The sequence below is a fragment of the Streptopelia decaocto genome (genome assembly GCF_964273445.1).
Source record: "Streptopelia decaocto genome assembly, chromosome: 18".
NCBI classification, from domain to species: Eukaryota; Metazoa; Chordata; class Aves; order Columbiformes; family Columbidae; genus Streptopelia; species Streptopelia decaocto.
In genome coordinates this window covers 10381892-10407745 of record NC_138673.1, presented here as the reverse complement: position 1 = coordinate 10407745, position 25854 = coordinate 10381892, and the positions used below count along the sequence as shown (strand labels likewise).

Below are 25854 nucleotides of genomic sequence, written 5' to 3'. Positions count from 1 at the left end.
GCAGTTCTGCCCTGACACGCTCTGTTTCCAGCCATGAGCAACGCAGGGACCTGAGCCAAAGCTGCGCCCAGCGTTGCCCTTAACAGACACACGTAAACTGTCTCTGGTGAATTTGTGTAATGGCGTTTTGAGTCCATTTGTCCTTCTGACCTCTACAACATCCTGTGGCGATACGTCCCGCAACTTAATTACGTGTGAGTGAAAAAAGTGCTTCCTGTTTGTTTTCTAAATTGCCTGGAAGCATCCCTGGGTAAAGCATCACCCGGTACCGCGGAAAGGTGAGTGATGGCCCTGGCTTTCCTTGTCTATACGGCCGGGCAGCCTATGGACTCCTCTGCTGTAACCTGTCTGCATTCCAGGCTGAAGCGTCCAGGTCTATTTACCTCCTTACATGGAACTGGTGGGTGCCGCACACCTCCAACACCTGCTCCTGGGCCTCCTCCAGCCCTGTGCAGCCTCTCTGGGGCGTGTGGCTCCGTTTTCCTCCTCCCGCCGAACCCAGAGCACACAAGAGCTGCTGCAGATCCCCAGGTACGTGGTTTTGTGCCCAAACCCAGGGCTGGGTGTTGGCAACGCGTTCTCATCCCGCAGGAGGAGCTGATGGGAGCGGCCGTGACTGCGCCGAGGTGTCGACCCTCCCCAGAGGGGACCTGGCATCAAAGGGACCTGCTGGTTCCTGCGGTTGATGTCCCAGCTTCAAAACGCCATCTGTTGCCTGTGTGATGTTCTTCTTTTATACCTGAACTCCACAGTCCAAGAATGCTGATGAGATGTTTCATGCTCTTTCAAGTGAGGTGCCCTCGTTTCTGGAGAACAGCACTGACAAAGAGATTTGTAGAGCTGGGGTTGGCTCCCGTGTGTTGTCTGGGTGTAGTGTCTGTGTCGCTGAGTGCACCTGAACCGCTGTTCTGGCCCTCTGGAGAAACGCTCTTCGGTTTGTAGCTGCAGACAGCGACAGAAGTGTCTCGGTTCTGTCCTGGTCCAAACTAAGCTCCCCTGTCCCCAGCGTGGAGGGGACACTGGGAGGGACATTGGGAACCCAGCCCTTCCGCAGGAGACGTGTCTTCTCCACGGAAGAATTATTTTGTCAGAGGAGGAGAGAAGCGTTTGGCTGCCTTGCCAGGCCCGTAGTCCTGACTCTTCTGCTGCGTTTGCGGATGTCGGAGGACAAGCTCAGGGCCAGCCCACGCTGCTGGGACAAACGGCGTGTCACGCGGTGTGTGGGCAGCTGGGGCGCTGCGGGTCCTGTCTGCGGGGAGAGGCGGAGCGCAGGAAAGTCACTTTGGGTTCTTTTCTTTTTGCCCCTCTATTTTGTACCTGTCCTGTCCCTTCACACGTCCCCGGGTGCTGCTCCTTCCACCTTTGCTGCCGGTTTCAGCCACACAAACAGGGGCTGCGGAGCTCCCGGGCAGAGCGGCCGGGCGAAGCGCGTCCCGCGTCCCCGCAGGGCGCGGAGCAGCAGATGGCACTCGAGCATAAGCTGAGCCTTGTGCTGCCGACAGCCAGCCTGAGCTATTTTTGCCTGACTAGTGCAAGAGAAGCGTCCAGGCTCTCAGTCCTTGAGGAAGACGTATATATGAGCCCTAAGATGTCCACAGGCCCTTGATCTACATGCTTTGCATGCTCCTCTCTGCTCGCGGGTGCAGATTGTATCTCTGCTTGTGCAGAGTTGTGTTTACACAGTGTCTGGACTTGAGGTGATAAGGGAAGAGTGTTACTTTTCCCCTGCAGAGCCTGACCCCTCATTTGCGGGGTGTTTTTCCCGGCGCCCGTGCCGTCCCGCACGAGCCGCCCTGTGCACAGAACCAAGTTGGTTTTATTTTCAAATCAGGGTTTTTTCCCCTTGGCCAAAATGAAGTGAGCTCACTGCGCTCAGGCTGGAAATGGACTTGTAGATGTGGGTACTGAAAAACTTTTGTGTTTGGAAGTAATCTCGGCACCCAACACAAGCAGCGCGATCCCAGGGCCGTGTCCGTCTGTCCGGACAGACCCGGCTCTGCCGCTCGCCCGGGTTTTACCCCTGAGCAAGAGTCCGGGGCCAGGTCTGCCCAGGACAAGCACTCGCCCCCGTGTCTGCTGAGCATCCTCGGGCCGTGCGTGCCTGCACCCCCCCATTGGAAATGGGGAGAGAAAAGGACTTCTGAGCCCCCAGCTCTACCGTGTGTGAGACCCAGATAAATACGTGTATAAATACGTGGGGTTTGCTACAGCCTGACCTCCGGGGCAGCGTGTCTGCCCTGCGCTGAGGAGGTGCCCTGTTGCTTCCGCTTGTCTGACCCTGGGTAATAGAAGAGCTAAATGCTCATTACCTTTCTGCAGCCTTTTCCAGTTGCCAATCAGACGTGTCTGGTTTGGGGTTTGTTTTGTTTCTTTGTTGCTGTGACTATGCAGGATGCTCTATCTTGCTGTAATTATGGTTCCATCATTGTCTTGGCATGAAAACATCTGCTGTCTCCCTGCGATCTCCACCTCTCCTATTTCTTTTGAGAATTTCGTGGATCACAATGACCTTCTATTTTCCATCACATCTCACGCGTCTCAGTGTACACAGCTGTTGCTCTTGCGTTCCCCTGTCTCTCCATCTCCCTCTTCTTTTCCCTATCAGCGTCTCCAATGCATTCAGAATTTCAGCTCATCTGCTTATCAAATCGATACCTCACTTGCCATCTCCTCTGCGCTACAACTGCTGCAAACACGGCACCTTTGCACTCGCCCGGCCTGGCTCCTCCTCTGAGCACCATTTGTCTTCCAGCTCGTGTCTAAAGTCTTTGTTCTTCACATCGAACGTTTTGAAGTTAATTTTCTCAGCCTTTTAGCGCTGATCGCGTTGCGCCCCGTGCCTGCTGGCTCTGAGTCCGTGGGCGCAGCGAAGAGCCGCGGGCCGGGGGAGATGCTGCTGCCATTCGGGGTGAAGCTGCTGCTGGTGCCGCTGCAGCAGGTGGGAGCGCGGGGAGCGCGGGACAGGGGACAGGGACATGTGGGCTTGGGCGCCGGTTCTGTGTGACCTTGTTTGAAGAGCACAGCGTCCATGACTGTGAAGAACAGAGATACTTCTGTTTTTATTCCCTTCTGGCACCGTTTATTACCAGGACTTTACTGGTGTGCCCATCCTCTTAAAAATATTAATAAAAAAAATCAGTCCTGTATCTGCTGCAGATGGAACAATAAAACTGGAGTGAGACAGGACCTTAAACCTCTTTGCTTTGTTCCCCATCAGGAAGATGTTCACCCTGGTTCTCTGTGTCTCGCCCTCACTGTTCCCCCTGGCAGGATCCCCCATCCCGCTGTGCCCCCCCATCCCGCTGTGCCCCCCCATCCCGCTGTGCCCCCCCATCCCGCCATGCCCCCCGCAGGACCCCCCCATCCTGCTGTGCCCCCAGCAGGACCCCCCCATCCCACTGTTCCCCCCATCCCGCTGTGCCCCCAGCAGGACCCCCTATCCCACTGTTCCCCCCATCCCGCTGTGCCCCCCGCAGGACCCCCCATCCCGCAGCCGAGATCCAAAACAGTGGCTGAGGTGCTGGGCCAAGTGTTGGTCTGGAATGGGCCAAACCAGAGCAAACCAAATGGAAATCGGACAGGGAATAAACCTTATAGGAAATAATCTCCGTGACTTAATGTACTCCAATGCCTTTGAAGTAATTGGCTGTTTCCTGTGCCTATACAAGCTAAATGGTGTTTTCCCTGTTTCCTTTTGTATCCTTGTGATCTTTCAGAGACCCGATTGTCCACTTTTCCTTCCCCCTTTACCTCTTGGGTTCCCCCTTCCCCAAATTTCTCCTGGAGTTTGTATTTTTCCCCCAACAATGTCTCTGAAGAATCACAAATGTGTAATATGTGTCCCAACGCTTGTATTTTAATAGCGTGGAGCAAACCACATCAGCACAGGCAATTTCACATTCAACACATTATTGCTATTTAAAGCGCAGAGGTATAAAATGATTGGCAATCGGCTCTCCCAGCAATCGCGGGCGGCTGCTGCTGCCAGATTGGGGTTTTTAATACGGCTGCTCCGTGCGGTCGTTTCCTCACCTTTGACTTGCAGATTTCCCAACGTCGAAATAGCAAAATCATTTCTGGTTGTAACAGGCACATTGCTTGCTGCTGAAAAGAAGTAATTATCATTAAATATATCCATGTGTGTATTATATATACACAGCCACATCTGTGCAGACAGCGCCGAGCGCCTGGGCAGTTTTTCCAGCTGAGCAACCTTTCGCATTTCCCCAGCTTTGCAAATGGGTTTTACCTGAGCCCTGGGTTTGGGGTGACGGGCGAGCGGCTGTTCTGTCTCAGTTATCGCTGTGGAAAAGGGGCAGAATGCGGGTTCTGTGCTGCAGATGCTGATACACGCAGGTTTGTGGGGCTGCGTTAACAGAGATCCCCGCGGAGCCCAGAGGTGCTGGTCACGTTGGTGCTGTTTACACAAACATGCTGCTCCTCATTAACGCGCAGTGTGATTAAAGATTCAGCCTTTATGAATTCCTGTTTAAGGCAACCTTGTCCTGGTCACATTGAAGTGTGAAGTAACGAAAAAATAGTCATTCTTATGTGAAAATAAGACTTTGTCTTTACTGGAAATAATGGCCCAGCGATGCGGTGCAGGAACGGCAGCGCTTCTGTCCCCTTCCCACCGCAGCTGCAAACCTCCACTCAGCACCGGGCGGCTCTGCCCGGAATGGGGCTGCCCGGGCCTGGGGGTCCCTGCGGAGGGGGGTCCCTGTGGGCTGGGTCCCTGTGGAGGGGGGTCCCTGTGGAGGGGTGTCCCTGCGGGCTTGGTCCCTGCAGATGGGGGGTCCCTGCGGATGGGGGTCCCTGTGGGCTGGGTCCCTGCAAATGGGGGTCCCTGCAGGATGGATCCCTGCGGATGGGGGTCCCGGCAGAGGGGGGTCCCTGCTCCCAGCAGCACTTTGGTGGCAGCCGCGCTGGCTGCTCGGCGGGGCCGTGTGCCACCGGCAGAGCTGGAACAGAGCTGCTTATTGAGCACGGTGACATTGAGCAGCGGCCTCTCGCTTTTCTAAAAATACCTTTTCCTCCCGTTCCCAGCAGCAGCAGAGGAGCCAGCGAGCCGAACCCGCTGGCTGCGCGGGGATTTACTGCCCGTGGCCCTTGGGCCCCACACACCCCGTGTCCCTCTGCGCTGTCCCCCTCGCCGGGTCATTCCCCACCCGGATCTTGGCGCTGGGACGGCCCGTGGCTCCCGCAGCCCTCGCCCCAGCGTTTTTGGGGCCGGGTGAGCTGTTCCCAGCTGCTGCGGCTCCGGTGCCCAACGCACGCCGCGGTGCCTGTTGCTGGCTGGACGCTGGTTCTGCTGGGCTCGTTAACTGGTTAATTCTTGTAGTGAGCAGAGCGGGTGTGTGTCCCTGACCCACTGGTGCTCGTGGGGCAGCAGGGGGTGGGGGGGAGGGTGTTTTGGCCTGTCCTGGAGGAATCGCGCTGTCCCGCGGGACGCAGGCGGCCGGGAAGCTGCCCCGGAGGGCAGGGCAGGGAGCCGGCGGGGGCACTTCGTCACCATATTTACACTTGTGCTGCCCCAATGTGAAACGTTTGGCTCTCCTCCACCTGCGGAAGGGATTAGCTACTTCATAACATCCAGACAAGATAATCTCTCCAGTTTTGCCTGGAAGAAGTCTCTGACAAAGCACAGCAAAGCTACAATAATGCCAGATGAAACAGTAATTGAGTTTGTCTTATTAGTTTCTCGGCTAAGTTTGTGCTGGTTTTAATTTTATTTTTTTGTTGTTGGTACAGAACAACTAAATATTGTCCCTGTATTGATTTGAACCAGCCATCTCGTATCTATGGTAAATGGTACCATAGATAAACCATATGGCAACAGCTGGGTACCCGAAGGGAAATAAATCTGAGTTTCAAAACAAACAGTGCAAGTTTCCAAAAGTCTTTGAGAACAATAAATGAAACGGTTCCGGCTGCCCTGAGCACGTTCCCGCGGGCGGAGGCCGGGGCGGCGGAGGCCGATGGGCCGTGACGCGCGAGGCGTCACCGCAGCAGCGCCGCGCCAATACACCGCGGGAGCCGGGGGCTCTCACCATGGACGACTCCAAAACGGCCTCAGTCAGGGCAAACACGTCCGGAGACCCTGGTCACCGCAGTGAAGCGCTGCCCAAATTTCCCAAGTTGGTTTATTTTCCTTGAAAGAGCACCCTGATAAGAAATAGCACAAAGAGGATGCTGGTGGGTCCCCAGGTGCTGTTCCCAAACCAGGCAGAGATTTTGGCACCAAAGGTGAAGCTGAAACTTTCTCAAGTACCCCCTCATCACACCCATGTTTTAAGGAAAACATAAAAGGCTGCTGTCAATTTTGGCCCCCGAGCAAAACATGTCAGCCTTGTTTCCTCTCTCTGCTCGCTAAGCAATAGCCACGTATACTTTTAAAGGGATTGTCCTTTGGATTCTCTTTATTTGTCATCTAGTATCAAAGCTCTAAAGGTCACATTTTTCAAGTTCTTCCCTTAGAGCTTCAAAGGCTATACATTTACTTGAAACAAAAAGGAAACAAAAAAGCAGACATTTTAGAAAACCATTTCCTACCCGGGGACTCAAAGTTCTAAATATCGCCACCAAAGCTCGATGCTCCAAGCTCAGCTTAAGAGTAGCTTGGTTTTGCTTGGCTACAACCAGTTTGGAGTGTATCCGAGTCCGCCAGCCGGGCTCGCTGTGCGGCGGCCGTGCCTTGGACAGGTTTACACACGGCTGAGTGGGAATGTTCAGCTGCCACGTGGATGATGCAGGAAGAGAAACGAAGGACCCAAAAACGGATCTGACTCAGAAGGACCAAGGGGAGCTTTGTTATAGGCCTTGTCACCCGGAATCGCTTTTGGATCTTACTTTCCTGAGGAAGCCTGTTTAAATTATTTGCATAGCTTGATCTTAACATTGATGAAAACTCCGGCTGAACTTTGGCTGAGAAGGGACAGATGTGTCAGGACCGGTTGCTTAATTATGTTTACACATAAACTATTGCAGTAGATCCTCACTTCCTCAAAAGTGATTTTCCTCTGCTCTTTAATTTCACAGAACAATACGAAAGACATGAATCTTCATGAAACGACCCTCCCAACGCAGCTGAGGCTCCGGAGTGTTCGCAGCCTTCGCCTTTCAGCAGGAGAAGCCCCGGGGAGGTTCAAGGCGGATCCTTGCCACTGCGGCTCAGCACTCACAAAAAGCCAAATAAATAAAGCAGGAAGTTGGCAAAGCCCTGATTCAGCAGAGGTGCGAGCGCAAGTTCAGCATTAACTGCTGCTTAAGATGACTTGGAACAACAGAGTTGATCTCATGGCTGCCCAGGAGTCAGCCCGGGAATCCAGGACCTTGACAGTCGGCCATCAGTGTTTTAAATCTAAGGGGAGAGGATGTGCGAAGGTGAGGAACTTCTTAACCACGGGAGAACGGTCCCGGGTGGGGGGAGGTTTGCGGTTGGAATGCGCGATGGACGGGCCGCTCGGTGCCACGGGACGCGGCTCCGCCAGCCCGGCGCAGCAGCAAACACCAGCTCCGTCCCTCCTTCGTGCTTGTCTGATCTGCACCTCCCTAATGATGTGGTTAGAATTAAATTATCGTGTTTTAATGCAGTTACAGCTACATTTACCAGGCACATTTCTTCCTGACGTACAATGCTGGAATTTAAGATACGACCAGAGGCTGCGAGTGACCTCTTGTCTCCGGGCCTGCTGCCGGTTCCCGCGGGCCGCACCAGGCCCTGCGGAGACCAGCCCCTGTGGCCGGACGGGCAGGGGCTGTGTTGGACGTGAACCCAGGATGGGGACCAAGGAGCCTTGGTGACAGCTGCTGTGGTGGTGGGACATGGGGGGGACATGGTGGGATGTGGTGGGACGTGGCCACCGTGGTGATTCTCCTCTGGGCAAGGGGATGGGGTAGGACGTGGCCACCGTGGTGCTTCTCCTCTGGGCGAGGGGACGCGGTGGGACATGGTGGGATGCGGTGGGACGTGGCCACCGTGGTGCTTCTCCTCTGGGCGAGGGGACGCGGTGGGACATGGTGGGATGCGGTGGGACGTGGCCACCGTGGTGCTTCTCCTTTGGGCGAGGGGACGCGGTGGGACGTGTCGTCCTTGTGCTCCCAACAGCCAGGCAAATCTGGAAAACTCTTTGTTCTCACCATAGGATCAGCCACTGAACGCAGACGCTTTGGGACGTGACCGTGCAGCAGAGAGGATCTGCAGAGCAATTAAGCCCACGGGATGAATGGTTCCCTTTACCGTCTCCTTGTGCCTCGTCACACCTGGTTCCCCATCCCTGAGCCTCCCCAGGTCGTGTGGTGTGTCCAGATCTTGTACCGGGGTCTCCCAGGTTGTCCCTATCAGTGGGGCGAACGCACATAATGGCGAGGATCCCCACCATCTACACAGAGGCGGTTTTGCTTATCAAGAGTGTTTTCAGCAATTTTGATCTGCTTGTTGGAAATTTATAGTGATGATGCCCTCTAGGGAGTGACTTGTTTTTCCTACCCCCGATTCAGCTTCAGACCCGTGAATTTTAAGTGCATACGCATACATAACAGCGTGTCTGTATTTACACAGATACTGCCAGTGCACATTTTGCAGTAATTCTCCTTGGATGCTCTTGCTTTCTCCTGCCGTCAATTTTTTTGAATGACATGGAACTGATAATGAATGTGGTTTCAGTACGGAGTGATTGGGCTGGCTCGTCTCATTCCACCTCTCCTGCTTTTGAGCAGGAATGTGAGGACTTGCTGTGTCTATTTTAGATTCCATCATGAAAGGAATAATTGAGATTGAGATTCTTAGTCACTCGATGCAGAAGGTCAGGGAATTAATGCTGTGCTGCCTCCAGACCATTCATTTACTGTGCCTTGTCTTTTTTTTCCCTTAACTGTCTGTAGGGGAAAACAAATGCGCCACAGAGCAGGTAACGCATCCTCAGTGCTGCGCGCGCTCCCGGCCTCTGGTAATACACACTGTTTATCTTTATTTTGGGGATGTTCCAGGGTGGTTTTATCATCATAATCGATTAGTGGCGACAAGGAAAAAAAAATCCAGGAGTAACAGGAAGAAATGATTCCAGTGAATCCATTGACTCGGTTGTAGCATTGATCTACTTCTGAGAATTATTTATAGGAGAAGATTCATAGTTAACGATATTAGTTTGGACTTCTGGAACGGTTTATCAGAGGATCTAAAAGGCCGTTGGTAACAGGTAGAAGAATAAGGCAGAGAGTCTCCTTTTGGGAGAGGGGAGGAAATGGGATTGCTGGTGTAACTCTGACCACGAGTATTTGTGGCTCACGAGGTGCGTCTGCCCGCGGTGGTTGGGGAAAGCGCCTCGAAAACACCCGCGCTCAGCCCCTCCTGGAGCTGCAGCAGAGGTGTCTGTGGGATGGACGCCCGAGCCAGGTCGCACAGGGACGGCTGCACGGGCACTAACAACCCTGTTCCTCCCCGGCCTCTCCTCCGGGTTTGGTTTTGTTTTTAACTTAATTGATCTGTATCCTGCAATCCTACCCGCAGGAGAAACGACACATCTGAAAGAGCAGGAGGATTTGTTTAAAGTGCTCTGGCTGAGTTTTTCAGTGTGTGTATATAGAATTGCCTGGAAGTAGTAAATAGAATTAAACACGGTAGTTCTGAAAAACAAAATTCTCAGGGTTGTCTGTTGATTTCAAAGCTGATGGGAAACAAAGCAGACTTTGAAATCTTTCCTCACAGAGCTCCCCCCCTTATCATCTAAAAGATGGGCTGATAATAGTTGGGTTTTATTCTTCTTTTGAAACAGTTGAAAAATGCTGTTTTCTCAATTAGGATGAAAATCCCAATGTTTTTAATAAGGTCGGTGTAATGTCTTCATTAGAAAGACGCTGAAATAACTCGATGCAGATCTGGAACTTCCATCAGGAAATACTCCGTGTCTGCCCAAAAGTCCAGAACCACCTCTGCACGAGGTGTGAACCGCTATTGCAGAACTGTTACCGATCTGGGGGCAGAAACCCTTCTCCAGCTCTTTGGAGATGTGGCCCGTGTCCGGCCAGCCCGCCCGCCCCACGGACCCACAGCGCGAAGCCGTCGCTCCTTCCTCCGGGACGGGGCTGCGAGGGCTGAGCTGACACCGGGTAGCGCCAAAGGCAGAGATGCATCGAGAAGACCAATTGTTTGCAATGACATATTCTGCATTTTAAATGATCTTTGATTTCCTGGCAGCTCCCCGGTGTACGGCTGCTCCGGAGTGCTGGCTAAATGATGTTTGTCAGGTGAGGCCACATCTGGGCGGCAGGCGGCCAGTCCGCGGCACGCTGCCGGTCACCGGGGACCTCCCAAACCCACCGGCCCATCAATCTCAGGAACTTACTAAGTGATAGATGGAATATAATATAGGTCATTATTTCTTCCCCACGCATGAAAATGAATTATTCAGTAAAGATTTAGACCCTTTTTATTATGACACTGAATTTATAGAGCATACAAAACATAAATGCAGATTTCTCCAGCCGCAGACAGATGAAGTCCCTCTCCGGGCCGCGGGAGCTGGATGTGGCCACCCGAGATGGCCGAGGGGCCGGGGCCACGACGCAGACCACCCCTGGCCCAGCTCCCTCCCCTGCCGGGGGGTTTCAAGAGCCGCTCGCTGGTTTAGGAGCCCAAGATGTGTTTATTTCAGAACTCAGACTCTGAGGACTCATGCACCGTCAGTGAGAGCTGCAGCCACACGTTACTCAGGCCTTAGAAATGTTCATCTTAACAAGCATCCCAACCTCTGATCTGCGAGGCAGAGCTGCTATGTGTCCAAAGGACGCCAGCAGGGCTGAAACCTGTTACTGAGTAGGTGCTACATGAGTGCGTGGACAGATGTGCCCTCCCTGAGCTCTGTCTACAGTGCTACCGTCTACGGTTTGGGTCGGTTTGTAGCAATAGCAGTAACTTTCCTTGTTCTTAGAATAAATGCTCCAACTTTTAATGGTGCAGCTGGGGAGAACGTTGCGCTGCCCAGCAGTTACAGATGTCAGCTTTGCGGTTCATTAGCTGCCGACGAAAGTCTGCCGGGAGTTCAGAGTCAGTGCGAGCGTCGGAGCTCAGAGAGGAGCCGAGCGGGGGCCAGGGCTGCAGCGTCCCCGGGGTGGAGAGAGCGCTGAGGATTGGGGCTGAAACAGCAGCTTTGGAGACAGGCGCTGGGTGGTTTGGGGACCGAAACACGGCAGTGCTGACCCCTCGGAGTCTTTCCTCTCCCCGTCGGCATCCAGGGCAGCAAACGGGGAGTCCGCATCCTCCCTGCTGGGACCAGACCGCAGGGAAACGTGGATGTAGCCAAACATTGCAGTAATTGTACTCACTCCCTGGGCCAAATTCTGCCCTAGGCAATATTTGAATGATTTGCTCCTCAGGAAGCTGTGGGGTAATTACTTGTCAGGGGTGTACGCAGACTGGGATGTCAGTGGAGGTGGCAGGCAGGGTAACTGGGCTGACTGGTTTTTGGTGGCGTGCAAGAGCCATTGCCAGAACATCCGTAAGGATCTGGGGGGTTCCAGCCTGATGTGCGTATTTAACTGCTCGGGTTTGTAAAGCTCATGGAGGGCAAACACAAACACAGCAATGGAAGGCTGGCTGAAAAGAAGCTGAATTTGTAAATCTCAGTAGTGCGTGCAGCAGAAATCGCAAAAATGACTGAACAGATTGAAACTGGTCACCTGCCTGCACCCAGCGCGGCTCTGCGGAAAGAGAAAGTACCGATGGAGTCCTTAAAGAGCCGTTTGACCTGCAGTGTTCACTGATGTAAGGTGTAACAGTGGAGATTTCATTTTAATATATTGAAATCAAATTTTTCTTCTTGAGCTGTAATCAGCTGCTCTGAAGTTCCCTCTGTCCATCAGTAAAATCAGTCTTGTGCTTGTTCATTCTGCAACCCCTTTAAAATTCTGCACCACGGTCAGAGAGATTAAAGGGGTAATATAACCCCAGGAACCACACTCCTGACAAGTAATTTCCCGGTGATTATTACAAGAAATAGCGAAGATCTAAAGGAGGCTCAGAGCGGGGAGAAAAACCCTGTTCTTTAATCCCCCCCATGCGTTTCCCTTGCGCGCCGGAGCTGCGGGGCGTGCGCGGTCCCTGAGCAGAGCGCAGACCCGTGGGTGCTGCTGGACCCGTGGGTGCTGCTGGACCAGGATCCAGCACTTGACGGCAAAAAACCCAGTAAAGGGCATTTTAGCAGATCTTGCCGTGGGCTGCGTCAAAACACCGTGATTGTTTCTCTGGTAGGCCTGACCTACCAGACCTATCCTCTAATTCACACCTCGTTCATTAGTCACTGCGGGAAAGTACATTTACATACGGCCCCCCGCCAATTAAAAACATATCCCTGAGCTTGCAATAGTTGGTGGCCCCGGCTGTCGCAGGCACGGCTGAGCTGGGAGGGCTCGGTGAGGGGACACGCGGCCTCGCTGAGCTGGGGTGCTCAGAATCGGTGGATGTTTCTGAAAATGTCCCATCGGGCGGGTGGCCACACTCCCGCTCAGCGCTCAGTTTAGGTGAAACCGATTGCTTTCACCTTGTGTAATGACAACAGGACATGGCAGCCCCATCGCCGCTTCCCTCCGACGCTGCAAAGTGCAGCTCAAACACCAAGCGCAGAATGTGGGGCTGAGGGTCAGCGCTGTGACCCCCGCTGGGCAGCGCCCGTCAGTGCTGCCGGAACCCAGGGATGCAGGGGCAGTGGGATGTAGGAGCCCGGGGATGTGGGGGCAGTGGGATGCAGGAGTCCAGGGATGCGGGGGCAGTGGGATGCAGGAGTCTGGGGATGTGTGGGCAGTGGGATGCAGGAGTCCAGGGATGTGGGGGCAGTGGGATGCAGGAGTCCAGGGATGTGGGGGCAGTGGGATGCAGGAGTCCGGGGATGCGGGGGCAGTGGGATGCAGGAGTCCAGGGATGTGGGGGCAGTGGGATGCAGGAGTCCGGGGATGCGGGGGCAGTGGGATGTAGGAGTCCGGGGATGCGGGGGCAGTGGGATGTAGGAGTCCGGGGATGTGGGGGCAGTGGGATGCAGGAGTCCAGGGATGTGGCGGCACCGGGATGCCAGAACTCCGGGGCAGCAGGCGCAGTCACTCTCTGAGCGGCCCTACAAAGCTGTGGCTCAGCCGCCGGGTGTCGGCAGGGAGTGGGCTGTGAGCAGTGCCCATGAGAAGGGCAGGGGGCGCTGGGTGGGTGACAGGACAAAGCACACCTGCAGTAGAGCCCCAGTTTTTCACCAGTCCCTGAAACTTTAAGTTTCCTTTGCTGGCCACCCACCTTCCCCGACCTTGACACTGTGCGTGGGGACCAGCCCGGCTGTGCCGGGGGACGCAGCGCGGGAGCGACAGCGGGAACCCCCCTGCGCCGCGCCGCCTCCACCGCGAGAGGCGCCCCCGCACCTCGGGGCTCTGCTGGGCCGCGGGGGACCGGCCCACGGACACGCGGGGACGCCCCGAGCAGCCCCCGCGGGGCCCAGCGGAGCCGGTACCGGGTGGGTTCGGAACCGGTATCAGGCCGGTAGCGGTACCGGGTTCGGTACCGGCATCAGGTCGGTAGCGGTACCGGGTTCGGTACCGCCCGGTAACACCGGGGCCGCCCGGTGGCGCGCGGGCGCTCGTCGCTGCCCGCTCGGTGGCGCGCGCGCGCGGCGGTGACGTCGCGACAGGGCCACGCGACGGCAGCCCCGCCCCGCGGGGGGGGAGGGGGGGCGGCGGCGCGGGATGGAGGGAGGAGAGAGAGGGGAGGATGGTGGCGGGGGGAGGGCGGCGCGGCGCTGAGCTGAGCTGAGCTGAGCTAAGCCGAGCCCACGTGTGACGGATCTGGCTGCTTCCCCAGCGCCTCTCCAGTGAGATCCTCCGGTAGCGGAGGGAGGAGGAGGGGGGAAGGGAAAGGGGGAAGAAGCAACCGGAGCGACCGGAGCCGGAGCCGGAGCCGGGCCGGGGGGGGCGGGCCGGGCGGGCGGGGGGGGGTCCTCTCAAGGGCTCTCGCTCGGCGCGGATCGCTGCGGGCTCCGCGCGGCCATGGAGGCGGACGGCAGCCAGGCTACCTCGGGCAGCCCCGGCGAGGCGCAGCACGACCCCGGGTAAGTCGGCGGGGCGAGGAGCGGGGCCGGCCGGCCGCTCCCCCCCGCTCCGCGCTCCGCGCTCCCCGCTCCGCGCCGCCGTGAGCTGCCCCGTCAAAATGGCCGATCCCGCACCGGCGTTCAACTCCGCTCTCTTCTCTCCCCCCAGCAAGATGTTCATCGGCGGCCTCAGCTGGCAAACCTCACCAGGTACGGACCGCCGCCCCCCCGCCCCCTCCCCACGCGGCCCGCCCCGCGTGGGCCGCGTCCCGCCGCGCGGGGCCTGCCCGCGCCCCCTCCCCGCTCTGCCTCTCTGCTTCTCTCTCTCTCCGCAGACAGCCTTAGAGACTATTTCAGCAAATTCGGAGAAATCAGAGAGTGTATGGTCATGCGGGACCCCACCACCAAGCGCTCCAGGTAAAACCGCCGCCCCCCCCGCCGGGCTGACAAACTTCGCGAGTTGCCGCCGGGGCGGGTGGGACCCCCCGGCCCGCACCCCCGGCCCCATCCCACCCCACGCGTGGCCCGTGGGGCTTCCCGGGAGGTTTCTCCGCATCCCTCCGGCCGGGAGGAGGAAACAAAGCGGGCGGCGGAGGCGGAGAGGGGCAGGGGCGGCCGGGTCGGGCTGTCCGCCCCCCCTCCCTGGGAACCGGAGGATTTGGGCAAGGGGAGGGGGGAGGAAACAGCCATTTATTTTTACGGCTTCTCCCCTTGTCTCTAGTTCTCATCATTCTCCCCCTCCCCTCTCCCCATCCCCTCGCTCTTTGTCTCTCGCAGAGGCTTCGGCTTCGTTACGTTCGCGGATCCGGCGAGTGTAGACAAAGTCCTGGCTCAGCCGCACCACGAGCTGGACTCCAAGACGGTAGGTCCTGCGTGGGGCCGCCCGGCTGCGTGGGGCTGCGCTGGCTCCGCGGCAGCGGTGACAGGCGACCGGCGGGGACCGCGGCTCGGCCGCCGCTCCGGTGGGTTTTTGCGGGGGATGTCGAGCTGTCATTGAGCCGGGACTTTGCATGGTTGGATTTTTTTCTTTTTGTTTTTCTAGAGTCTGCCTTTAACTTCTAAAAAGCGGTAACTTTCATTTTTTAAATCCGAATTTACCCACACTGACCGATGGCTCCTCCCCCAGCCTTATATTTTATTGAGCGGTGACATTGAAAAAAACTACAGAGTAAAATCCAACTTTTTTTGGTGCCCCGCTGCAGAACATTTTCTGCAGGGAACTTTCTTCTGCTTTTGGTGGATTATTTATTTATTGGTGTGCGTGTTTCACGGTGGGAGTGACTTACTGTCAAACCCTAAAAGCTGCTTCTCGTGTCATTTCTCAAAGTCATTTTTGGAGAGGTCCCCTCACCTGTGATGTCAGGGCCCTTATGAAACGTTCGCGTTGATTTTTGGAAAGCTGTGCGAGAGCTCGAGAGAAGATGTGGTGGAGGAGCCCGAGTCCCAGTTTGTTGTTGTTTCTCCAGAGCTTTTTGCTACGCTCAGTCTCCAGTGGGTAACGTAGGGAAAAATGCTCTTGAGATTCAGCTGATCTATTTTTTTTTTTAAAGAAATGTTATATTTGTTGTTTTTTTTTAAAAAGGCAAACCAGAACACACGAGTTTGGCCCTGACCCGGATGCTGCATTTTCAGCGTTGGGTCAGACAAAAGGGCTCCAGCCAGTGTAGCTTTAGGCCCTGTTTTTCTCTCCCGGGAAGGATGAAGTTTTGCTGCCTCCCGCCTGGTTGCGGTTTCGGGCTGGGCGGGGGGGGAGGACGCTGCTAGAGGTCACTGGTGCGGGTCGGGCTGGGGGTTGCGTTTGGGAAGGGAAGGATGGTGTTGGTTTAGCCGCCCGGCAGAGCTGCTGCTGCACGTACCCAACGTGTTCCCTGCTGGAACTGCCTTATAGTACGTATTCTGAGTCTTAAAGGTTTTATTTTGAGACGGGCATGGTGTTAGGAGAAATCCTGTCGCGGTGCTGGAACATCTTGTGTGTGCCTGTGTGTATGATACTAGAGTTAAATGGAGAGTAGGAGAAGCAGGGAGCAAACAGGAGTGCATGTTGGTTTTTCTAAATGTGATTTATATGACAACAAAAAGCCCGAAGCTCTCACAGAAGCAGGTGGAATCTGGTGTTTTAATTCGACCTACAAATTCTGCTGGGCTTGTCTGAACACATAGCCCGTGCTTTCACATGCCTTAATAATTTGATTTTAGCTTTAATCAGATACGGTAAGATAACTGATTCGACTGTGCTCCTGAGATTAAACTCACCAGACTTTTCATGTACAGCTATATTCTATATGTGTTTTTAAAGATAAATTTAGATAAGAAGAACAAAGCAAACGGTGTCTTGAATGAGGGTTTAAAAAGAATAAATCATGGGAGGACACCCTGTCATCTTTCTGACTATAATTAGGTCCTCCCCCAGCTTTTCTCTTGTAGCACAGTCTGGTCCCTGCAATGTATTAATTTGCTCTTCTCTGGGGGAGGGGTGGACAGATCGACCAGGACAAATTTGCCTGAGTTCTGATCGTGTGACAGTGATTGAATCAATCTAAATAAGAAGTCGACCTTAAAATCAGGAGCGCAGCTTAAGAGCGAAGCAGCAAAGCGGGCAGGGTCGCTGCGCGGCGAGTGTCTGTGGCCGTGGGGCGATGTGGAGCATAACCCAGCGTTTGACTCTGTTTCACCGTCCAGCGCAGGAGGCAGATCGGTTGGGTATTGGCATGGAAACGTCGCTCTTGTTTACCGTTACGTTAAAAGCTTTGTTTAGGTAATGGCCATTCATATCAGAAATAGTATTAGAGTCATTTCCTAGAGGACTTGTAGCTACAGTAAGTAGAATTGTACCTAACTAACTCATTTTTTTTTGTAGAAGTTTTATTTTTTTTTAATTTTGGTCGGTGTTTAAATAGCTGCCAGGGTGATGCAAGAGGTATGGATTTGCCGTGCTGATTGCTCGTGTCCGGCGTCGGACGCTGAGGGTGTTTATCCAAAAGGTTTTGTGAAGGAAAATTCGGTTATTGAAGAGGGGCCGTCGCTGTGGTGCAGAGAGCTCGGTGCTCTTCCAGCTGACCTTCAAAAACAAACGTGTTGCTTTAGAGTTTAATGGCTCTTGCAACTTTTCCCAGCGGTTCGTCGCAGCGATGGCCGGCCCGTGTTCTTTGGTGAGAAAACGTGGGCTTTTGGAGCCAATGCAGAAATGCGCACATTTGGGTATTGCTGCGGAAAATCCGTACCTGTTGTATTTCCCCAGTAGACAAATGCCTAGTCAGTGCTGGATATCTTTGTAGATAATGTTAATCTCTATGAAAAGGTTAGCTTTCTAGCTGAAGAGATTTACTATTTATGCTTTTTGAACTATAAAGTGGCATGTAATCGCTCATTTCTCAGGTATGTCCTAAAAAAGGAACTACATTTGGATCTGATGTAAACCAGTTTGTCAGCTGCACGTGAAATGTTGGTGCTGTTTCCAGTTTGGACAAATTGAGTAAAGGTGCTTTTTGGAGAGGCCTGTGGTTATTCATCAGGGAATATTTGCCAACAAGGGAATAACAGCGGTGGATGAGAACATCTCCTTTCCTAACCAGGGTTAGCTCGAGGGGGGAGAAACCCAGTGAAACCCAAACCCCAGCTATTCGAGACAGCCCTAGGAAACTGTTAAGGAAAACCTCTGCTTCTGAATGTGCCTTAGCACCACGAGGATTGGGTTCATCAGTTCGTTACACTGAGAGCAGCCACGAGTTGCACAGTTAAGGTAGAATTTAGTCTTCTAAAAAATGATTTTTCAGCCTCTTTATATAGGATATATCTGCATGCAGCTGCTGCTAAAAACCAGAGGTGAAACCAGCAGCAAGGGGGCATTTCGTTGCAGTCATTTAAAACGATGGCAGTTAAAGATGGGCAGTTATTTGAAAGGTATGATTTTTGTTTACATCCAGACACGCACCCGTGTCTGTGGTTTCAGTGATTGTTGAATGGCAGAGAAGGGTCTCTGTTTAAAGCTGACCGATACAGAAGTTGTTTTTAAAATTGCAGAAGTAGCGGTTTGGGGTTGCGGAGTGGACACGCTTTCTAACGTATGCGGCGCAATGGAGCCCGTGCTGCATCTTAGAACAAGGGGGCAGGGGGTGCACACAGATAGGTTTCTCTTGTTTTGTTTTTCCTCTGTGGTGTTGTGCTTCATCCCAGGACACTTTCGCTAACTCTTGCAAGCAAAATCTTTTGAAGAACCAGGTTTCTGCTGGTTTAAATGCCCATCTTTTTCATTTGTGCCTTGCTCTCCTCTCTGCCCACCCTTCTGATAATGCCCCTTCGTAGCTCGTCACTGCTCACAGGTCTCTGAGGGTGAGCAAACCAGATCAGCTGGGCACACTGTTATGAAGGACGATCTTGTAGTCCTTCGAATGTTTTAGTTTTAATAACTGAAACGCGAATCATTTGACTTTGTGGTTTGCATTTCTCTTTTGTGTGGTGCTGCTCGTCAGTTGACACAACAAAGCAGGGGAAGCAAAGCGCAGTAAGCCCAGCCAAGGGCAGGCGGTGCAGGTGCAGGTGCGGGCGCTGGTGGGGAGCGCGCTGCGAGTCCCGCAGCTCACACGGGCTGCGCGGTGCTGGTTCTAGAGCGGCGCCCAGAGCCCCATCCGGAGCTCCCGAGCAGCAGAGGCCGTTGCTGGAGGGTGGTGTGGGAGCCGCATGCAGGAGATGTTGATTCCTCTCCTCACTCCCCTGCCAAAAAGCCCCAGACAGACCCAGGCCGTGATGCATCAGTTCCAGAGTAGTTCTGCATGACCCGATGTGCTGAATTATGAGCCTGAGAAATGAGGGATTAATAATTCAATGAATTAAAAAAAAATAAATTGACAACCAAAGCTATCTTGTTGATTTCCCCTTTCTTTTTCCCCAGATTGACCCTAAAGTTGCATTTCCCCGACGAGCACAGCCTAAGGTAAGTAGGAGGATCGATAATAGGATTTTAGGCACACAGAGAATCATTGTTGCCAGGCAGTTCAGGTTTCAAACAGGGAATTGGCAATGAAAGCTTTTAAAGCCGGAGTGCATGGCGTCTTAAGGGTATCAGCGTATGGCTGCGAAACGGCAGGAGAGCTGCTTTGTGCGATATTACGTGTCTCCGGTTTAACCGTCTCCTTGCAGAGTCCTGGGCTGCAAAGCAGACACTTCTTCAGTCCGGGGGAGAGAGTGTTGCTGCATTACTTGCGTTCGTTATGCTATTTTACGCAATGTGTTTTGCATGGTGTTTATGAAGAGTGTTTGGATTAAGTGCAGACTTCAGGCTTGTTTTGAGCTGAGCTTTCAGTTCTGTGGTTGTGATGGATGGGAAGATATCTCTGCCTTCGTTGTTTGCAAGTTTTCTTTTGTGTAACTTCAGGGATGTGTTTGGAGACTAATAAGCGTTGGATAGCAAGTTTGCGATGGAGCCCTGAACTCTGCAGGCCAGGGGGTGTTCTTGTGCAAGGAGAGCGGAACAATGAGCCCTGAGTGCCGGAGCGGCGCCCGCGGGCCGTGCCGCCGCTGCCCCCTGCGCCCGCGGCGCCGCGGCAGAGCCCCCGGCCACAGCCGCGTTCCGAGCACCCGCGGCCATTCCTTCTGCAATACGAGGGCTTGTTGCTCTTCGGTGTGCCTGACAAATCCAGCAGATCCCTGTCAAATCCAAACGTGCAGCCCGTTGTATTTGAAATTTTGAAATATTTGATTTTGAGAGCGTTGGAAGACTTCGACGTAGCTGGTGTGTGCCGCCCGTGCGCACCGGGATCAGGTGGAGTTGCTGTGGTACGCTGGTAAAAATGGAAAGAGGAGGCTGCAAAGTTGTGGGTGCGAGTCAATAAGGAAAAGCCTACCTGAGCAAACCCTGCCTAACGGTTTTATTGCACATAGCTCCTCGCGGAAGCAAGCGGTGTAATAGCGTGTGGAACCATCATGGTAAATATTACACAAATCACGCATCGAGGAAAAACGTGTAATTTCAGAACCCGAGGTGTGCGGCGGGAGAGATGCTGCTGATTCCCGGAAAGTAAAAAAGCAATGACAGAAACCAACCCCAACAGCCTGCTTGCAGAGTTCTAAACCAAACTACCGGAGTCAAATATTTAGACGTTCTTTTCTTCATAGGACATATCTAATAACTAATTAGTGAATAATGGCGAGCCTGGCTTGTTTCTGCACTGAGCGAAGAGTTTACAGCTTGTAGGGTTGTGGCTTCTGGCTTATGTTGTTGGATTAACGCTGTCTTTAGGGTACAATTTAAAGTGACCAGAATTCTGAAGGGTTTCATAATTAAAATCTGAAGATGATCTTGCACTGTGACCGATGTTCCCTTCTCCCTTTCCAATACCTTTTAAAGGCTTATTTACATTTTAAACTGTCTTCAATTACTGGTGCTATTAGTAAAAGTTTATAATGCTCACAACAGAGCTGGTAAGCTGTCCCGTATGACTTTTCTAAAACAATTAAAAAAAACAGGGCATGTCTGATGCCAAGGATATTAGTGAGTTAAATTTTCCTGTTCAAGAATGCAGAATCAGGTCATTTTTACAAAGGAGGTTTTGTTTTTCTCCACATAGGGGGTTTTTGAGGGTATTTTTGGTTTGTTTTTGGTAAGAGACGTCTTTCGAGGGGGGGCAGGTTGTGGACCGTGGGCCGGATTCTGCTTCTAGCGGGACCTCGCTCTCTGGGGGGGTCGGGGGGACCTCGCTCTCTGGGGGGGGTCAGGGGGACCTCGCTCTCTGGGGGGGGTCAGGGTTGACCTCGCTCTCTGGGGGGATCAGGGGGACCTCGCTCTCTGGGGGAGTCAGGGGGACCTCGCTCTCTGGGGGGGGTCGGGGGGACCTCGCTCTCTGGGGGGGGTCAGGGGGACCTCGCTCTCTGGGGGGGTCGGCGGGTCCTCGCTCTCTGGGGGGGTTCGGGGGGACCTCGCTCTCTGGGGGGGTCGGCGGGTCCTCGCTCTCTGGGGGGGTTGGCAGGACCTCGCTCTCTGGGGGGGTCAGGGGGACCTCGCTCTCTGGGGGGGGTCGGTGGGTCCTCGCTCTCTGGGGGGGGTCAGGGGGACCTCGCTCTCTGGGGGGGTCGGTGGGTCCTCGCTCTCTGGGGGGGTCGGTGGGTCCTCGCTCTCTGGGGGGGGTCAGGGGGACCTCGCTCTCTGGGGGGGTTCGGGGGGACCTCGCTCTCTGGGGGGGTCAGGGGGACCTCGCTCTCTGGGGGGGTCGGTGGGTCCTCGCTCTCTGGGGGGGTCGGCGGGACCTCGCTCTCTGGGGGGGTCGGCAGGCTCTGCTGCTGCTCTTTACACACTCGTCCTTTCCGAAGTGCTGGGATTTCTACAGGGCGCTTGGAAAACATCTGAAGCTTGAGAACAGCTGTATCTGGAAGTTGCAGAAAATCAGATGCAATAAAGAACAGATTTTACATCGACTATGACATATTATTCTGGACAGCATTTCACAATCTGAATCTTTTGTTTTCTGTTTTTTAACTAGATACTGAACTAAGGTTTTGGACTTTAGTTGTTCATTGATCCCAGTCAAATAGCGAACGTTCAGCGTTAAAACATGACTGTATTTTACTCTAATTAACTAGCTGTTGCGTGGGTCTGGGGAGATTAATGGCATTTAATGAAATGTCGCTGTCTCTAGGTTTGAGAGGAGATTGATTTCTTTTCTCTTTCCTCAGTAGCCTTCCTGGTACATTTAGCAAAATGCAGACTGGGCTTTTTCCAGCGGTCTCCTGGCCCTCCCCAGCAGGGCCGGGGCTGGGCTGGAGGCACGGCTGGGGCACCCTCCGTCCCTCTGTCCGTCCTTCCCTCCCTCCATCCCTCTGGCCGTCCCTCCATCCCTCTGTCCGTCTCTCGGGCCCCCTTGGATCCTCCCGTCCAGGATTCACCCGCCTGGTTCTGGCGCTGCCGTCGCCTGGTGTCCCGGGTCTCACGCTCGCTGTGGTCCGTGGGGTCACACACAATCCTCTGTGCTCGCTCCTTCCCCCTTCTGTTCCCGTTAATTGGCCGGTCTCCTTTCAAAGCGTAGCCCGGTAACGTGCTTTCTTTCGGGCTTTTGAAGTGCATCTCCACGATGTGACACCTCTCTGGTGATGCAGATGGGTTACTGAGCAGCAGTGAGGGTTGTGGGAGCAGAACGTTCCTCCCTGGTTCTCCGAGTGACCCCGGGCGATTGTCTCCGGTGGATTGTGCTGGGATGTGTGGTCCTGCTCTCCTTGGGAAGCCCGGGATGGGTGGAAGCCATTGTTTTAGGACATGTGCTGCGGGGGTTTAACTTGTCGAGGTTCTGGTATATGGCTACTGGCGAGATGGAAAGAATACCCGTATGCTTTGTCGTGGCCGCTGTTCCTTGATGAAAATCTGTCTTGCTTGCAAGTGCTGGAAGGTGCTCTGTAACAGTTCATAGTTTATAACTGCTGACTTAAAAATCCTTAAAAAGCAGCAGTGATTGCAGGGGTGGTGGTTTGGTACCCCCTTCTGCATACCGAAGACTACGATAATTTGACTTTTTAATATACATAGCCTGTCAGTTCTGACATTACCTGCTATATTAGGTTGGAGAAGCCTTATCCAATTTAGCATGTTCATTAGATATTTTCAAATGTAAGCAATTTCCATTCTCATCCCTTGCCTTTGGGATTTATTTAAAAAACAAACAAACCTGAAGAGCAAAAGGACAGCAGACTCAGTCCGTGAAGAAGCACCTTGGCCACAAAAGCACCTTTGTGTGACTTACGGGTATAGACATGTGCAGGCTTTGTCATGCAAAGCCACGTATGGAACAGGCCGAGAAAGCTGCAGTCCGCGTTGGCAGCTGGTGGGGCCGCTCACCGCGGTGCATTTTGCGCTCGGGTTGCTCCAGGGTGGGACCGAGGTGCCTGTTCTTCCTGGCACCCGCTGCAGGGGCGTCACACGCAAGGTTGGGCATTGCCCCAGCAAGTCAACCCATTGGAACTACTCGTAGTAGCGTTCAGCGGCATTTGTTCTCGTTGTGTCTGTGCCCTGCTGACTGTGGTCTGTGTCCTGAAATACGAAGGGCAGAGCGGGTCCTGCCTCCGGCTCCCACAACGTAGCAGGAGGGCTTTATTGCGTGAGGAAGGCCTCTGGTCTGATACTCAGATGGTGATGCTGAATCCTGATGTTTTCATTAGATGTATTTTAATTTAACAGGGGGCTGTGCAGAACCGATAACTGGTTCTGGCCTCCCCGGCTCCAGCCAGTGTATCCCAGGCTGTGTGTCCTGGGCCGGGGGCGCTGGGAGGTGCAGATGTGCACATCTGTTCTGCTTGCTTGGCACACCCGGCGCGTTGGCCGCTCTCCTTCCGGAGCAGCGACGGAGGGCATGCCCCTTTGGAATAACACCCAGCCTAACCTGGGAGCTTTTTGTTAAAGCTAATGAGTGGATTTGGATGTCTGATTCCAATTACGTTAACTGTGGGTGGGGTGTCTGTGTCCCTTGGCTGCCTGATAAGCCTGAGCCAGAGTAGCAGAGAGAGATTTTATTCTAAAGCAAATGATGTACCTTGAAAACCAAGAGTTCTTTTGTTTGTTTCCTCCCCTGCCTCTGCCTGTAAACTCCTACAGGTTAGTCCCACTACTTCCCATCTTATTTTAAGTATTGAGCAGGCTTTGAAGTCTTTTTCAAAAGAATGTGAACTGAGCACACCAGCAGAACTCAGGATTCTGCGTTCCCCCCACCCTTCCTTCCCCAGCGGGCTCTGAAGAGCAGCAAGGTCAGGCCTTTTCCCTTTTCTTTCTCTTTTTTACAAATTCCCCTGCAGGTCTGAGTGGAGTAAGAGAGGAAGTGTTTCCTGTGCTTGGCACTGGGCACAGATGTGAACCGTACTAGTACCCCTGTGCCACCTGCAGACAGGGAGCGGCGTCCTTGCCGGGTGGTGCGGTTGGGTGCCGCTCAGCCAGCCCTGCTGCTGAGCCTTGGCCAGGCTGCTCCCGGGGGTTGTCTCCCTGGCACTGGGTGGGCACATGGAAAAGCTGATGAGTCTGAGTCTTGGCTAATGAACCCAGGCCTTCTCAGGCAGAGGATCAGGGTCTGACCCCCGTTGTTCCTGGGATCAGGTTCTTGCCCTGACCGTGTGTTCAGGGCGGAGCGTGGTCTCTGTTCTGGGCGCGGGCAGCCCCAGCAGACGGTGCCTGTGCAGGGTGTGCTCTGCGTTCTGCCAGAGCAAGAGCTGGGCTGCATTTTTGTAACTTTGTCGGTTTTGGAGATGTAAACATTTAGGTCTTTTCCCCAACCACTCAGGTAGATTGCTCATGTTTCCTGAGTCCCCACAGACTGCCTTATACTTGGGTAAGATGTATTTCTATTATTGCCTAAGGATGTCTTTCATGTTAAGAATAGTCCTAATGTACTTTGCTTCCCTTTGGCTTACTGCTAACTAAAATTAAAATCGGACATCATCGAACTTGGGATGTTTTTTTAAGGGGATTCTGCATCCCCGTGCTTTTCCATGTTGTTGGGTTGTTTTGAGTGGCGTCCACCGGGTGACGGTTGTGCAGGGAGCGCGGAGCGCTGGGCCTCCAGCGCCCGGGGGCTGCTCACCCTATCTAGAGCCATCGCACTCGTTTGGCTGCCACAGCCACGCCAGTTAATGCTAATGGATTCTTTTTTTAGCCTGTTGATAGTCTAATAAATAAGCGAATAAATAAATAAAAAAGACTCTGGTGATAGTCTCCTAAGTGACGTGAAATCCAAAGCATCAAGGGAACTTGTAACTTATTTTTAGAAGAGAGCTATTGAAACAGGGTAACGGGGTGTGTGTGGATCAAGGTGTTTGTTGTGTTGAGCAGGAAAAAGAACAACTCCCCTATTTCATTAAGCCAGACATAGATGTCTTTGCCATTTCTAGTAGTTGTTTGACTTCTCAATTGCGTTTTCATGTTCTCTTTAAACACATTTTGGGTCATGCTATAAAGGGAGGAGAAGCTGTAAATAGAGCCAGTCATCTTAGGAAGAAATGGCTTGTTTCAGGAAATGGTTCATCTGCAGGGCCCGAATCTTCTCTGTCCCAGTTGTGTGAAAGTTGGCGTAAGCGCGTGGGTAAGTGCTTTACTGTATCAGGATGGACTAAAAGCACATTATTAAATGCTTTGTTGAGCTGTGGAGATTGTAGTAGAAAAAGTTTCAAAGGTTCCTTTCTGTATTGGGCAGTACTTTGAGTATGCTCTGCCCCATCACTTCTTTCAGAGACAGCCGGTTTCATCTCTCATTTCCCCGTCCACCACAGGATCTCACTCACAGGGAAATACTAATCTGCTGTTTCCTCAAAAAAGTGATCGCAAGGTCAGTGTGGCATCAGGCTTTAAAAAAAATTAATTGTCTGACCTTAATTTAGTCTCCAGCCCTGCAATCGCACATTCTGTTTGCCTTAGTCACTGGAATAATTCTGTAAACCATGTGCATAGTGTTCAACGTGGCTTAGGTTTCTGAAATATTATTGCTGCAGAAATTGTGGTTTGCTGAGTAATTTGAAAGTTAATGTGAATCTCTGTAGTCAGATCAGCATGCGGTATTAATAAGTTACTTCTAAACTTTGGCATTTCGTTGCTCTCCTATTGAAAATATTTCCTTTATTTTTTGAGTGCGGAGAAAATCTGAGGAATGTTAGCGAGCCCTTGTCCCCTGCTCGGTCGTTCTTGGTGCTGGGACGGAGCCTTCCATTGAGGATTAAAATCGTACTTTGGGAACTTTGTATTATGAAGAGGGACCCAACCCTGCTAAGACTTATGCAATTCAGCACATGAGGAATAGTTCAGAGACCTCAGCAAGCCCAGTTAAGTGTAGACGAGGCT

General features: G+C 53.3%; 1 protein-coding gene and 1 long non-coding RNA gene across 17 annotated transcripts in view; both read left to right on the top strand.

Moving 5' to 3' along the window:
* Nucleotides 1-453: 453 nt before the first annotated feature.
* Nucleotides 454-8806, top strand: LOC309447856. Its single transcript, XR_014185678.1, has 3 exons — nt 454-531; nt 7039-7233; nt 8145-8806. It is a non-coding gene; the product is annotated as an uncharacterized lncRNA (long non-coding RNA).
* Nucleotides 8807-13970: 5164 nt separating this feature from the next.
* The window catches only part of MSI2 (musashi RNA binding protein 2), a 191437-nt gene continuing 179553 nt past the window's right edge, over nt 13971-25854 (top strand). For 15 of the 16 annotated variants that reach the window (XR_014185675.1, XR_014185676.1, XR_014185677.1 and 12 more), the window contains exons 1-5: nt 13971-14078; nt 14227-14267; nt 14393-14474; nt 14835-14919; nt 18946-18987. Coding sequence is in view for 13 of the 16 variants with exons in the window: in XM_082068874.1 (XP_081925000.1) it covers nt 14017-14078; nt 14227-14267; nt 14393-14474; nt 14835-14919; nt 18946-18987 (312 nt within the window). In the remaining 3 variants the exon portion in view is untranslated. The remainder of the gene's footprint in view (nt 14079-14226; nt 14268-14392; nt 14475-14834; nt 14920-18945; nt 18988-25854) is intronic. The other variant, XM_082068879.1, reaches the window with a different exon arrangement.